Source organism: Anomaloglossus baeobatrachus, chromosome 6 (assembly GCF_048569485.1).
Source record: "Anomaloglossus baeobatrachus isolate aAnoBae1 chromosome 6, aAnoBae1.hap1, whole genome shotgun sequence".
Lineage (NCBI taxonomy): Eukaryota > Metazoa > Chordata > Amphibia > Anura > Aromobatidae > Anomaloglossus > Anomaloglossus baeobatrachus.
Genome location: NC_134358.1, coordinates 131,978,832 through 131,994,923, shown reverse-complemented (window position 1 = coordinate 131,994,923; position 16,092 = coordinate 131,978,832). Strand labels below are relative to the sequence as shown.

The window sequence follows — 16,092 nt, the reverse complement described above, 5'->3', positions numbered from 1 at the left end:
GTGTGCGCTCTGCACCGCAACGTACAAGGTCCGCTTCAGAGCGTAGCTGAAAAGCTCCATTCTGAAGCGCCTGGTGCCTGCAGAATTCGTGCGCTCTGCATGCTGCCTCTCCCTATAGACAGCATGCAAAGCGCACGAAAGAAGGGACATGTCACTTTTTAGAACGCAGCGATTTGGCAGCAGCTGAATCGCTGCGTTCTAATACGCCACGTGGGCATGGGTTAGGCACAATCTTCATAGATTGTGCTGGGGACGCAGGACGCATGCAGTTACGCTGCGGTGCAGATCGCAGCGTAACTGCATGAAAATACGCTACATGGGCACATAGCCTGAATGTTAAAATGTGCTTCCCTTGTTTTCTATAGCCTGCTTTTTCCTGCCTTTTCTGAGACTGTAAATGCTTTCCCCTATCTCCAGACATGGAGATCTGTGTACAAGTTACCTTTAATATTGAGAGAAGGGAGGAGAGCACAGAGAACAATCAGAACTTTGAGGAGCTCTTACAGATTTGTATCTTTTTTGCATATCTCTCAAGTAAAGAACATTATAGACACGTTGCACAGCAAAATGTTGTTTGTTTGGTTTTTTTTTGAAAAGCAATTACAAAGTTGTTGTATCTCCTTAGAACACTTTGCCTTTTATTTCCACATCGAGACTTATCTGCAGTAGTGTATCTCAGGTGAGAGACGTGGCACTTGCCCTGGGCATGGTCGGCAATAGGGCACCACTTGGCTACCTGATGCAGTAGTCAAAGGTGTCCCCCCAAGCAGTTGCATTTTCCTGCCTTATTTGGTCATTCTCCGAAAGAGAACATGTAAAACCTTGGCTCCTAGCATTCAATTGTACTTGCGTTTTTAAGGAGCAAGGACAATTGAAGCCCTGACTGCTGATACTTCTGGGTCAGGACAACATCACCAGCACGATCACATCAGTTGGTGACGCTGCTGGCAGCTCTACTGCGCCGCAGAGGACATGATAGGCGGCAAGGTAACTTTGACAAGAGATAGTATGGACATGGGCCAGGGAAAATGTGTGAGGAAGCAGTATCTAAAGATGGGGGGAGATGTATGAGCAGGGGAGAGGTGAATGTGTGAAGACACAGCACTATGGGCATGGCAGGAGGGGAAATGTGAGTGAGGACACAGCATGAGCAGGGGAACAATGTGTAAAAAGACAGTAAAGGGGGAATTTTGAGGAGACACTTTGGGGGATATGTGAGGAGACAGTATGGGGTGGGGGAATGTGTGAGGAGATACCATGTTTCCCCGAAAATAAGACTAAGGGGTACTTTGCACGCTGCGACATCGCTAGCGATCTCGTTAGCGATGTGAAATGCTAGATCGCAAGTGCGATCTTTCGAGATCGCACATGCTTAAAATGACCTATGTGCGATCTCGAAAGATCGCACTTGCGATCTAGCATTTCACATCGCTAACGAGATCGCTAGCGATGTCGCAGCGTGCAAAGTACCCCTTACTCTGAAAATAAACCCTAGCAGGAATTTTTGGCTTAAATATAACCCCTACCCCGAAAATAAGCCCTAGTCACGGGTCAATAATAAAGGGTCCATGCAACTAAAACAGTTAAACAATACTGCAGAACCCTTCATTGTAGGAAGCAGACACCCTCAAAAGAGAAAAGACCGAAGACCCTGTAATCATATCAGACGCCACATGGGAGGACCTGCAGTGGAATGAATCAAGGACCTGCTGTGGAACGCACACCCACACACATCAGATCGCACACCCACACACATCAGATCGCACACCCACACACATCAGATCGCACACACAATCACACATCAGATCGCACACACAATCACACATCAGATCGCACACACAATCACACATCAGATCGCACACACAATCACACATCAGATCGCACACACAATCACACATCAGATCGCACACACACACTCGCCACATCCGGGGATACCGATTGCCTCCGGCTGGCAGAGGAACCTGGGAGACGCAGTGCAGTGGGGCGCGAGGACCTGCGGTGGAATGCATGGAGGAGCTGAGGTGGGACACATCGATGCTTTCCGACGTAGTTAGTCTATATGTTCCCCTGCATATCCTCGTGCTCCACTGCACTGCATCCCAGGTTCCTCCTGCCGGCCGGAAGCAATCAGTATCGCTGGATGTGGTGAGTGTGTGTGCGATTGTGTGTGCAATCTGATGTGTGTGTGTGTGATTTCATATATGTGAGTGTCGGACAGAAGCAAAGGAGGACCACGTGGAGCATACCAGCTGAGAGCGCACCTCGAAGATTGCTGGAGGAGCTGGGAGCGACGCAGACACCCGGGGTCTGGTAAGTATGATTCTTCTGGGAAGGTGGGGGTCTGCATTTTTTGTTGGGTAAACTTTCCCCCAACCGTGTTTCCTCGAGAATATGGCCTACCCTGAAAATAAGCCCTGCTCTGCCGTATGTTTAGGTTTATTGTTCTGCTGGAAGATGAACCTTTGCCCCAGTGTCAAATATTTTGCAGCCTTTAACATGCTTTTCTCCAGGATTGCCTTGTATGTAGCACCATCCATCTTTACATAAACTCTGACCAGCTTCCCTGTCACTTCTGAAGAAAAGCATCCCCACAACATGATGCTGCCACCACCATGTTTGATGATGGGGAAGGTGTTTTCTGGGTGATGTGCAGTGTTAGTTTTCTGCCACACAGCGTTTTGCATTTAGCGCTAAAAAGTTCTCTTTGGTCTCATCTGACCAGAGCACCTTCTTCCACATGCTAGCTGTGTTTTTTGACAACTGCAAACGGAACCTCTTATCTCTTGCTTTCAAAAATAATTTTCTTTTTGCCACTCTTCCATAAAGGCCAGATTTGTCGAGTATACTACTAATAGTTGTCCTGTGGACAGAATCTTACACCTGAAGTGTAGATCTATGTAGCTCCTTCAGAGTAACCAGGGACTTCTTGGCTGCTTCTTTAGATTTTCATATGTTTTTACAATCTACCTCTGCCTTACTCTTCTCCACAACTTTATCCCTGATCTGTCTAGTTGCTTCCTTAGTTTTCATGATATGGTATGATCAGACTATGTCCCTGTATGGTCAGACACAGCCATTACACAGTACATATGATTGATTGCTGTCAGTGAGAGAAACAAAATTATGATCTTGTAGCTGAATATAGCTTACCGGGGGGTGCTGGAGAGAGGTCACAGCAGGCAGGGGCGATGCTTCAGGCTGGGCTGTACTGCGGACGGTGCGCTGTGGGCTCTGCTGCGCTGCAGGCGGTGAGTAAGGGGCCGTCATCCTTAATGTCTGCGGTGCGGGCTTGCAGGATGGCAGCCCCTGCCTTACCACCCGCAGCGCAGCAGAGCCCACAGCACAGCTGAGCCCACTGCGTAGCAGAGCCTCTCAGTGCCGCCGTCCGCAGCGAACATCTGGGACACCCCCTGCACTGCTGGCAGCATCGCCCTACTCTAGCACCCTCCCTGCTCCACTACTGCTGCCGCTTCCCCTCCGGTAAGACACCACTGGATTATAAGACGGACCTCATATTTTCTTTTTCCTTTTGTTTTTTCTCTAAATTTGGGATGCGTTTTATAATCTGGTGCATCTTATAAAAGGAAAAATACAGTAGGTAACTAAGTAATAGTACACTGACCATCATACCTAATAAAACTATCGCTGATTCTTTTGTATTCCTCAGTATACCCAAGTAATTTTTGCAAAGCCTTATGCCAGCTATGTACAAAGGGGATCTGCCGTAATACAAGAGTGTGCCCCAGACCTTGTGTACAGCCGACAAAATATGTCAACTTACTGCAGTGAAGCCAGACCTCATCTAATAGGTCAGCCAACATTTCAGAATAAAATAAAGGAAAAATAATAGCACAATCTACTGCAATAAAATATGTATAAGTAACATGCTGATGAGCTACTTATCTTTTAATTGGTGAAGCAAATAATATATTTTGATGTTACTTTAGTGTTACGTGTAAATATCGGTCTGTAGTATCAGATGGTTTATTACTACCTTGCAATGCGTGTTATTACATGCTGTTCTTATCATTTTAGTGCGTCACTGATTGTTATGTCAAGGCTGATTGACCATTTCAAGGGCATTAGCCTGTCTCTGTGCCAACACGTTGGTAATCCTCTCTGCTCTCATGCCCATGATCCTGATTGACCATGAACTTTGACTTAGATGTAGAGAAACTAACAGTGAAAGTCCACAAATTTACTAAAGCAAATAAAACGTCCATGTCTGTAGTTATTGTACAGTAGTTTTCTTTGTTATAGAGACATTGTGGTGTTTCCATGTACAAGTTATAACAGCACTAGCTATATTTCTCAGCGGCATGGCCTAATTCTGAATTTTAGTTAAAACGTAATTTATAATTTTTTTTACACCGTCTAATAGTGTTTTATCATATTTTTGGCAGGTGCAGATAGTTCTCAAACTATGGAGCAATGGCTTTAGTTTAGACGATGGAGAGCTTCGTTCATACACAGATCCAGTCAATGCTCAGTTTCTGGAATCCGTAAAAAGAGGGTAATTTATTTTTTTAATTTGTATACAAATCTACCTTTAAAGGTAATGCCCGGTCAAATGGTAGTGATGACCATTGATATCGGGTCAGTCCTCCACCCATGCTGATCAGCTCTGGCTGTGAGCAAATGTAAGCACATTTGAGTTGCATTGGATAGTAAAAACACCAAAAGAAAATCACTTGAAAAAAACAATAATGGAGGAATTTTGACCAGTAACCTATTGATAAGACAGGTGAGGGGGATACACTGCTCAAAATTATTAGATTTATAAAATATGAAAATATGATGAAAAGGTTTCCTTGAAACGTGCGTTGAGGTGTTTGGTGTTTTTTTTAATCTTTACTCTGTAAGTATTGCAGGGATTGATTCATATGCTGAGAGATTTGAGCCTCTGGTTATAGGTAGCTGGCTTATGTCAGAATTGGGTGTAACCTGGGCATATCCTTTGTTTTAATAGGTACATTTTTGTTGCCTATTTTACATCTATAGGATTTTCACTCAAATAGTTGTAATGTTTTTTTTACCAGAATCTTATATATATATATATATATATATATATATATATATATATATATATATATATATATAAACTGGCTGACCTCCTCATATATTCATATTAGCCAATTTTTTGTCTGTTGAGATTTTGAATACTTATACCCCTTATATATTATTGTAAAAATATTTTTATTTTCCTATTTATTTTTTACTTTATAATTAATTAGCTATATATTTATGTCATCTTATATTTTTACAGAGTATTTACTGAAAAGTGGGAATAGAATCTATAAATTAATTGACTTGTTGGGTATTTAATAAAGTGCTATACAGAGGCTTCTCATATATTGGTTCCATTAGTGCAATATATTTCACTATTGGGGATGGTGTTGGGGTGTTGCTCGATTTATACATTTTAATTTACTTATAAATCTAATAATTTTGAGCAGTGTATCCCCTCACCTGTCTTATCAATAGGTTAATGGTCAAAATTCCTCCATTATTGTTTTTTTCAAGTGATTTTCTTTTAGTGTTTTTAATGGGTGTTGAATAATTAATGTTTATGACTTTTGTAAAATAAAAAAGAAATAATTGGTACAATATACTCTGTTTCCTGTTTGTTTTTGATTATATAATCTCTTGAGTTAAGATACCACAAATATTATGGTGGGGAAGTAAAGAAATTTTTCTTGATATGTACTTTATAACTTTATAGTATGTTCGGATTGCCCCTGTTACCCCATGATCCCCAGAAGGGGCTCTTCTGCATTACTCGTAAGAGATCATAATGATATTTCTGTTAACTGATTCCCATTCATATCTGCTACCATAGTCCAGACACCCTGCTGCACTGTCTATACGAACAATACGGAGCTCCCAGTAAAGTTTTTGAAAGTTAAAAAATAATTGATTTCTACATTTATGGAAACAGAACATATCAGTTATCAATTATTTTTATATTTGTCCTCAGCAAATCACATGGATAATTGATGTGTGTCAGGAGCTTTACACAATAGTGCGAGTTTACCAGTCTAAGGGGTACTTTGCACACTGCGACATCGCTAGCCGATGATAGCGATGCCGAGCGCGATAGTCCCTGCTCCCGTCCACATGCGATATCTTGTGATAGCTGCCGTAGCGAACATTATCGCTACAGCAGCTTCACACGCACTTACCTGCCCTGCGACATCGCTCTGGCCAGCAACTTGCCTCCTTCCTAAGGGGGCGGGTCATGTGGCGGCACAGCGACGTCACACGGCAGGCGGCCAATAGAAGTGGAGGGGCGGAGATGAGTGGGACGTAAACATCCCGCCCACCTCCTTCCTTCCGCATTGCCGGTGGAGGCAGGTAAGGAGAAGTTCCTTGCTCCTGCGGCTTCATGCACAGTGATGTGTGCTGCCACAGGAACGAGGACCAAAATCGTACCTGTCGCTGCAGCCAAATTATGAAAATGACCGACACTACACAGATCACCGATTTACGACACTTTTGCGATCGTTTATCGGTGCATCTAGGCTTTACACGTTGCGACGTCGTTACCGGCGCCGGATGTGCGTCACTTTCGATTTGACCCCAACGACATCGCAGTAGTGATGTCGCAACGTGTAAAGTACCCCTTAGATTTTGGAGACTATGTAGCCAGATGGTTGCCTTTCTGCGTTGGATGTAGCTATAACTGATGAACTACTAAGTGTATGTTTATATAGCTTTCACTATGTAATATGCTTTTTATAAAAGTCATAGTAGATCAGTTATCAACCTACAATGGCCCTATGCAAACACAGCATATTATGAAGATAGGGCTGCTGTCAAAACGAACAAAATATTGTGTGGAGCACGATCGTCAACAATGTCATTGACTCATAACCATGTCTGAGGACTTTTAATTGGTCCTATTAATCAAAGGATACAATATATTCCAGTTGCAGGTGGAGGTAAATGGTGGAATAACAATAGATGCTGTGTCAGCAACACTGAGATATGAGAGTGATTTATTATAGGTGGTTTGCATCATTCACAGCACAAATGGTTGGCACTTTCACCAAACTATAATACAGAAAAGCATATTTTTGTGAAATTTAAGTGTATTTTTCAATTCACCAATGAATTAAATTAGAAAATTCCCTTTTAGCTTCAGGCGCCACAGGGTACTGCACCTCAGCCGAGGTGTAGTATTCATCCCGGGTAAGAAGGAGGTCATTCACCGTTGCACACCACAATTTATCCAACACACAGTTAGCTGCCCTCCCACTGGGACTGGGCTAGGGTAGGTGCTGGAGGTGGCCATAAGGAGGTATGGGACCTCCTGCCCACTAGTTCAGAAACCGTGAGGCGGGGCAAGATCAGGGGAAGTGAGGAGCAACATAACACATCAGTAGTTCTCGCCTGGACCTGGAACAGGCAACAGCAAACAAGAGAGAGAGGACACGAAAGAACCAGGGACCTGTGGCTTGGAGCTGGAGTGGCTCGGCCTGGGTTCTTAGGAAGAAGGGGGATCCCAGGGCTCGCTGGGAGCGCAACAAGCACCATGACCCGTTCCACTGACCAGGTGCTGGGGTGGAGGGATTACCAGTAGAAAGGACACACAGAAGGAACACCGGCCTTGACCTCCGAACTATCTGGAATCGACTGGAGCCCATAACAGCGGATCTCCTCACTCCAAAGGCGGTGGTTTCTCAGTGAGTGAAGAACTTTGACTGCAACCCCTGTGTTGTCTCATCACTGCTGGTTGTCGCCCTCACGCCCCGCCACCATCAGAGACTATCACTCTCATCATCCCCAGGGCCTGAGCTCTGCCTGTGGAGAGCTGTACCATCCAATCTGTGCTACCATCTGCCCCAGAGGATACCTCCCGCATCAACGACTCCTACATTAGCTGTAACCCACAGGTGGCGTCACAAATACAAACTCTTCTCCCCTGTAAATATTCCATTCGTCCATCTTTATTGACACCGCCGGGGTCACGGAACCGGGCCTGGCCGCTGTGACATCCCACCCCCCTACACTGGCCCGGTGACAAGTAACTCCCCAGACCCCGTGGGCCCGTCACATAGGTACCTGGAATATAGGTATAAAAGCTGCAGAGGAAGGGACATTCAGGCCCTTAATCATCCCTATTTTAATAAGCAATGCATTACTATATTAGAGGTGTCATGCTGTCTCATAAATAAAACAAATATTTTACCTGCTGCATAACAAAATTGTTTCTTCACCTGTTCCTATATATTCTCTACCCATTCTATTTTAGGGAAATTCCTTTCGAGCTGCAGCGAATGGTGCATGGAGGTCAAGTCCGCTTAGACATGGAAGACCATCAAGACCAAGAATATGTTAAACCAAGGCTAAAGTTCAAGGCCTTTAGTGGTGAGGGCAAAAAGCTTGGCAGGTATAAGTGTAATTTATTTAATTTCAGATGCTGTGATTTTATTCCATTGCTTCAATTCACTTGGATTAATTAAAATGTGTGTTATTGTTATTATGACAAAACTGTATTTAGACATTATTTGTGGTGAAACTACAGAAAAAGACGCTGATCCAAATTCATAAAAAAAATTTGTAATTTCAGCTCAATATTTATCATGTTTTGCACCTTATGATAAATTTGGTGTAAATTATGTAAGTATTAGAGATGAACGAACCCAAGGTTGAGTGTTCGATGTTCATACTGAACACAAATTTTCCAAAAACAAAAAATAGAGTTTGGATGCTTTACGTACACAAACCACTCGCGCGAGCATCACTGTGCTCAGTGCTCGGCCCAGTGTGAGCCGCTTGCAGTATGTGAAAGGCTCGCACTGGGGGTAACAACAGTGTGCTCAGGTGTAGTGTGCACCAAAAAAGAAAAATAGAAAAACCCGCCCCCAAAAGTCATCTATTTATGGCTGGCTGCATGTGGCCGGAGACCCGAGCTGCCCAACTAGTGACTTCCATTGGAGTTCAGGTCAAGTTCGGGTCCCAAACCAAGTCCGGCTGACCCCTCCAAACCGAACTTCCACGGGTCTGCTCATCTCTAGTAAGTACTACTTTTTAAAGGAATTGTCTAGTAATTTTCTATGGAGGGCTTTTCCTTAGGATAGGTCATCAGTATAAAATTGTTGGTGGTGAGACACTCTCACCCCCACGATCAGCTGTTTCTGGTGCCAACATCGACCGGATATCATCAGCTGGGGAGCAGAACAGCACCGCCCGCTGTGGGCATCAACTGAATAGTGGCCACAGCAAGGTACTGCAGATTCATCTTAAGGCTATGTGCCCACGTTGCTTTTTTATGTGCTTCTTTTCTGCACATAAAAAAGCATGTTTTGGCAGGAAAAACGCAGCAGAAAAAGGGTGCATTTTTTTTTTTGCATTTGCCTATATTTTCCTGCTCCTTTTTGTCATGGCGATTGTGAGAGTTCAGGAGCTGTACCCTCATGATCGCTGCCGGGTCTCCAGCTGATGTTACAATTAGGACCCGACTCTCACTGCCCGCAGTGGTGCCCTCACCGCTCCCGGCAGTTTAACCCCCTGAATGCTGGGATCAGTGCGATCACAGCATTCAGAAGGCAGGGAGAGGGATTGCTTCCTTCTCCCTAGCAGTCGGGTCCCTGTAATGCGATCACAGGGATCCGATCGCTGCTATAGTAACCCGGGGTTGTCACTATGACGACCCCGGATTACTGAGGTACGGAGAGCCTCGCACACCATGGTGTATGCACGGTGTGTGAGGCGAAGTGCTGCACTATAATGCCATGTAGTGATAAAGCTCAGCAGGGGATTATAGAAACGCAGAAAATTAACACACAAACAGTTGACACACTGCTTCTTTTTTCAGCAACAAAATCTGCAAGAAAAAAGAAGCAGTGTGTGCACAGCAAGGTACGATTCTCATAGACTTCGCTGGGATGCTTTTTCCTAGCTTTTATTGATTAAAAAAAGCAGGGACAAACTCATGAAAAAACGCATAAAATACGCCTCGTGGGCAGAAGGCCTTATTCATTCAAGCTATAAAGTCGACAGAGCTCTGCTATGCACCTCCGCAAATATTCAAGTCCGTCTGGAACTAGTAACAACTGATCGGCGAGGGTGCCAAGTGTTGCACCCCTATTGGTCTGATATTGATGACCTATCCTAAAAATAGGCCCTCAACAGAAAAGTACTGGACTACCGCTTTAAGGATTGTAATATACTTTCCAAAGTTAGGTAAGGGCCTGAGTTGAGTGTGTCAAAGCTTGCAAGTCAATGTAAAATATTGTTCAATTTGCAACTTTTTATACTTCTTAATTGGTACACTGCATAATTTTAGATAAGAACAAAAGACCATGTGTCAGATGTGTCACATTAATTAGAATTTTACCAGATTTGTGACTTTTTATGCGTGTTAAAAATGGTTGCAACATAACTGTAGTTATTCCACACTTTTGTAATACATCTATGACCTGTCTATCGTATGTGACTTTTTGGCAATTTTTCTATAGCATGCAAACAAATGTGTTGTGTTTCATGCTAAAAGGTTAACCAAGCCCACCTTTTTTGTTATTTTTAAAGGGAACCAAACATCAGGATTTTCATGTATAAGGTGCAGCCAGTGCAGTACTGGCACTATCAAGCACAGGCTGTACATACCATTAGGGTGCAGCTCGGGTGTTTAGGCTGTGAAATTCAACTTTATAAAGTTTGAAAATTCATGCACTTTTTGATTGACGTGTGCACCTCGCTGCTAATGTCCGGGCGGGTTATGCACATGTATCCCCCCCCGCCCCCCGCTGCCTGTTCTTCCCTCCCTCTGGCTGTATGTAAATTTCTAATCTTCAGTTACACGGCGTCAGAGTTAGCGCCTGCGCATAGCGCTCATCTCCGGCGCCATGTTTCTGAAGTCCACAGTATTATGGTGCATGAGAGGGCGGTGCATGCGCCCTCGCTTCTTCAGATCTGTTGTGACCGCGGGAGCGCACGCGGTCACAACAGGACTGGAGCACAGCTGATCTTACCCTGATTAGCTGCAGAAGACGTCTGCTACGATATCGTCTGCTGCAGCTAATCGGTAAGATCCGCTGTTTTCCAGTCCTGTTGTGACCGCGCGCGCTCCCGCGGTCACAACAGATATGAAGAAGCGAGGGCACATGCGCCGCCCTCTCATGCACCATAATACTGTGGGCTTCAGAATCAGAAACACGGCGCTGGAGATGAGCGCTATGCACAGGCGCTAAATCCAACGCCGTGTAACTGAAGATTAAAAATGTACATACAGCCAGAGGGAGGGAGGAACAGGCGGCGGGGGGGGCGGGGATACACGTGCATAACCCGCCCGGACATTAGCAGTGAGGTGCACACGTCAATCAAAAAGTACATGAATTTTCAAACTTTATAAAGTTGAATTTCTTTGTCGCTCCATTGGGAGACCCAGACAATTGGGTGTATAGCTTCTGCCTCCGGAGGCCACACAAAGCATTACACTTTAAAAAGTGTAACCCCTCCCCTCTGCCTATACACCCTCCCGTGCATCACGGGCCCATCAGTTTTTTGCTTTGTGTTGAAGGAGGCAGACACATTCACGCAAGCTCCACATTTTAGTCAGCAGCAGCTGCTGACTTTGTCGGATGGAAGAAAAGAGGGCCCTAACAGGGCCCCCGGCATGCTCCCTTCTCACCCCACTCTGGTCGGCGGTGCTGTTAAGGTCGAGGTACCCATTGCGGGTACAAAGGCTGGAGCCACATGCCGTTATCCTTCCCCATCCCTTAGGGGCTCTGGGTGAAGTGGGATCCTAACCGGTCACCATACACTGGGACCGGGCTCCCTCCGCAGCCCCTGGGGGAATCTGACGGACAGGAGCCGGGTATCATCAGGGACAGGGCCCTGCTACTCTGAGGTACTCTGTGTCCCCTTGGGGACGGCGCATAGAGCGCCTGTGTAACGGACGCTGCAGCAGCTGCTGGGTGTTTTTGTGACCGGGACTACCGCGCCGACCGCGCTTGTTTCCCGGCCACGTTACTAACTTTAGTCCCCGGCTTTTGCGGCCTAGTACCGCATACTCCCGCCCCCGGGCCTGCCAGTCAGGGATAAGGGCGGGACGCTTGACTAGACGTCAGCGGTGAGGGCTGGAGCATACTTAGGTATCCTCCTCCCCCCTCACTGAGCACTGCGGGGCACCAGATTCCCGCACTTTCTGAGGCACTCCCACGGCTCCCTCCTCCTCTCAGAACGCCGGCAGCCATTGCTATCAGCACTTCTGCAGGGGAGAACTTCAGGACCGAGCTCCACAGCTCTGGGAGGCCCAGGCAGGGAATCTGGTGGACACACAACCGCTGAGGGCGGTCGGTAAGCCGCACCTGTTACTAGGTGCTGGCCGCCCTGGGTGCCGAAGTGTATATATATATCCTTATAGTGTATACATTTACTCTGTTCGGCCGCATTAATTGCTTTTGGCTATATACCCTCACTGTTTGCTCTAAGAGGAGACAACAGCATGTCGTCCGCAAAAAGCAAGGGTGCCAAGGCACAGGCTTATTTTGCAACCTGTACCTCTTGTGCGGCTATGCTACCTGCAGGTTCCACCTACCCTCATTGTGTGCAATTCTCGGCCCCTGTGACACTCACTCAGCCGGAGCCTCAGCCACTGGTGGGACCCTCGGCCCAGGTAGAACCACTGGCTACCAATGTCCAGGTGGCAGGGACAGAGTTTGCAGTGTTGGCTGAGAAACTTTCTGAGTCACTTTCTCAATCCATGGCTCAGTCTATGGATAGATGGTCTGCTAAGATACTTGAAGCTTTGCAGCACAGACCGGTAACACAGGCCCCGGGCACTGTTGAATCATTGCCCCCAGGCCCCCCTCGGTCGGAGCAGCAAAGTGCTCCTGGGGTGACTCCTAGGTCCCACGGTGAGGACTCCGACACGGACCGCAGTCCCAGACCGGCTAAGCGGGCTCGCTGGGAGCTTCCCTCGACTTCATCACACTGCTCAGGGTCTCAGCATGAGGACTCTCTGGAGGATGAAGCGGAGGTGGCAGATCAGGGCTCTGAACCTGACGCTGCTCTCAATCTTGATACACCCGAAGGGGACGCCATAGTAAATGACCTTATAGCGTCCATCAACCAGGTGCTAGAACTTTCTCCTCCAGCTCCTCCGATTGAGGAGTCAGCCTCTCAGCAGGAGAAATTCCAATTTCGTTTTCCCAAACGTACACGGAGTGCGTTTTTTGATCACTCCAACTTCAGAGATACAGTCCAGAAACACCGAGCTTTTCCGGACAAGCGCTTTACTAAGCGCCTTAATGACACACGTTACCCCTTCCCCACTGACGTAGTTAAGGGTTGGGCTCAGTGTCCCAAGGTGGATCCTCCAGTCTCTAGACTGGCGGCTAGATCCATAGTAGCAGTGGCAGATGGTTCATCGCTCAAGGATGCCACTGTCAGGCAAATAGAGCTCCTGATGAAATCCATCTATGAAGCCATAGGCGCGTCTTTTGCTCCGGCATTCGCAGCCGTATGGGCACTCCAAGCTATCTCAGCTTGTCTGTCTGAGATTAATGCAGTCACACGTGCCTCTACTCAGCAGGTTGTGTCTTTAACCTCTCAGGCGTCGCCTTTTTCGTCCTACGCCATGAACGCCATCCTGGACTCTGCGAGCCGTACAGCGGTAGCATCCGCCAATTCGGTGGCAGTCCGCAGGGCCATGTGGCTACGCGAATGGAAGGCAGACTCTGCTTCCAAGAAGTTCTTAACCGGTTTGCCATTTTCTGGCGACCGTCTGTTTGGCGAGCAATTGGATGAAATCATTAAACAATCCAAGGGAAAGGACTCGTCCTTACCCCAGTCCAAACCAAACAGACCTCAGCAACGGAAGATACAACCGAGGTTTCGGTCCTTTCGGCCCTCAGCCAGGTCTCAATTCTCCACGTCCAACAGGCCACAGAAGGGCCAGAGGAACTCTGATTCATGGCGGTCTAAGTCACGTCCTAAAAAGACCGCCGGAGGAACCGCCCCCAAGGCGGCCTCCTCATGACTTTCGGCCACCTCAAACCGCATCCTCGGTCGGTGGCAGGCTCTCCCGCTTTTGCGACGCCTGGTTGCCACATGTCCAAGACCGATGGGTGAGAGACATTTTGTCTCACGGTTACAGGATAGAGCTCAGCTCTCGTCGTCAGACTCGTTTCTTCAGAACATCTCCGTCCCCCGAGCGAGCCGATGCTCTTTTTCAGGCGGTGAGCACTCTGAAGGCAGAAGGAGTGGTGATCCCCGTTCCCCTTCAGGAACGTGGTCGCGGTTTTTACTCCAACTTGTTTGTGGTGCCAAAAAAGGACGGATCATTCCGTCCCGTTCTGGACCTCAAACTGCTCAACAGACACGTGAAAACCAGACGGTTCCGGATGGAATCTCTCCGCTCCGTCATCGCCTCGATGTCCCAAGGAGACTTTCTAGCATCAATCGACATCAGGGATGCTTATCTCCACGTGCCGATTGCACCAGAGCATCAGCGCTTCCTGCGTTTCGCCATCGGAGACGAACACCTTCAGTTCGTGGCTCTGCCTTTCGGCCTGGCGACAGCCCCACGGGTCTTCACCAAGGTCATGGCAACAGTGGTGGCAGTTCTACACTCTCAGGGACACTCGGTGATCCCTTACTTAGACGATCTTCTAGTCAGGGCACCCTCCCGGGTAGCATGCCAACACAGCCTGAATACTGCTCTGGAGACTCTCCAGAGGTTCGGGTGGATCATCAATTTCCCAAAGTCACAATTGACTCCGACCCAATCGCTAACTTACCTCGGGATGGAGTTTCATACTCTCTCAGCGATAGTGAAGCTCCCGCTGGACAAACAGCGTTCACTACAGACAGGGGTGCAATCTCTCCTTCAAGCCCAGTCACACCCCTTGAGGCGCCTCATGCACTTCCTAGGGAAGATGGTGGCAGCAATGGAGGCAGTTCCATTTGCGCAGTTTCATCTGCGTCCACTCCAATGGGACATTCTCCGCAAATGGGACAGGAGGTCGACGTCCCTCGACAGGAACGTCTCCCTTTCTCGGGCAGCCAAAGTCTCTCTTCAGTGGTGGCTTCTTCCCACTTCTCTGTCGAAAGGAAAATCCTTCCTGCCCCCATCCTGGGCTGTGGTCACGACGGACGCGAGTCTGTCAGGGTGGGGAGCGGTCTTTCTTCACCACAGGGCTCAGGGCACCTGGACTCAGCCAGAGTCCTCCCTTCAGATCAATGTTCTGGAGATAAGGGCAGTGTACCTAGCCCTAAAGGCGTTCCAGCCGTGGCTGGAAGGCAGGCAGATCCGAATTCAGTCGGACAACGCCACGGCGGTGGCGTACATCAATCACCAAGGCGGCACACGCAGTCGTCAGGCCTTCCAAGAAGTTCGGCGGATTCTGCTGTGGATGGAAGCCACAGCCTCCACCATCTCCGCAGTTCACATCCCGGGCGTAGAAAACTGGGAAGCAGATTTTCTCAGTCGCCAGGGCATGGACGCAGGGGAATGGTCTCTTCACCCGGACGTGTTTCAAGAGATTTGTTGCCGCTGGGGAACGCCGGACGTCGACCTAATGGCGTCCCGGCACAACAACAAGGTCCCGGCATTCATGGCACGGTCTCAAGATCACAGAGCTCTGGCGGCAGACGCATTAGTTCAGGATTGGTCGCAGTTTCGACTGCCTTATGTATTTCCTCCTCTGGCACTGCTGCCCAGAGTGTTACGCAAGATCAGGTCCGACTGCCGCCGCGCCATCCTCATCGCCCCAGACTGGCCGAGGAGGTCGTGGTACCCGGATCTGTGGCATCTCACGGTGGGTCAACCGTGGACACTACCACACCGACCAGACTTGCTGTCTCAAGGGCCTTTTTTCCATCTGAATTCTGCGGCCCTCAACCTGACTGTGTGGCCATTGAGTCCTGGATCCTAGCGTCTTCAGGGTTATCTCAAGCGGTCATTGCCACTATGAGACAGGCCAGGAAACCAACGTCCGCCAAGATCTACCACAGGACGTGGAGGATCTTCTTATCCTGGTGCTCTGATCAGGGTTTTACTCCCTGGCCGTTTGCTTTGCCCACTTTTCTGTCCTTCCTTCAATCCGGAATGGACAAGGGTTTGTCTCTCGGCTCTCTCAAGGG

General features: G+C 47.7%; 1 protein-coding gene across 3 annotated transcripts in view; it reads left to right on the top strand.

Moving 5' to 3' along the window:
• The window catches only part of UBXN2B (UBX domain protein 2B), a 101,736-nt gene that overhangs the window by 41,280 nt on the left and 44,364 nt on the right, over positions 1-16,092 (top strand). For all 3 annotated transcript variants that reach the window (XR_012754676.1, XM_075353252.1, XM_075353253.1), the window contains 2 exons: positions 4,404-4,513; positions 8,255-8,392. Coding sequence is in view for 2 of the 3 variants with exons in the window: in XM_075353252.1 (XP_075209367.1) it covers positions 4,404-4,513; positions 8,255-8,392 (248 nt within the window). In the remaining variant the exon portion in view is untranslated. The remainder of the gene's footprint in view (positions 1-4,403; positions 4,514-8,254; positions 8,393-16,092) is intronic.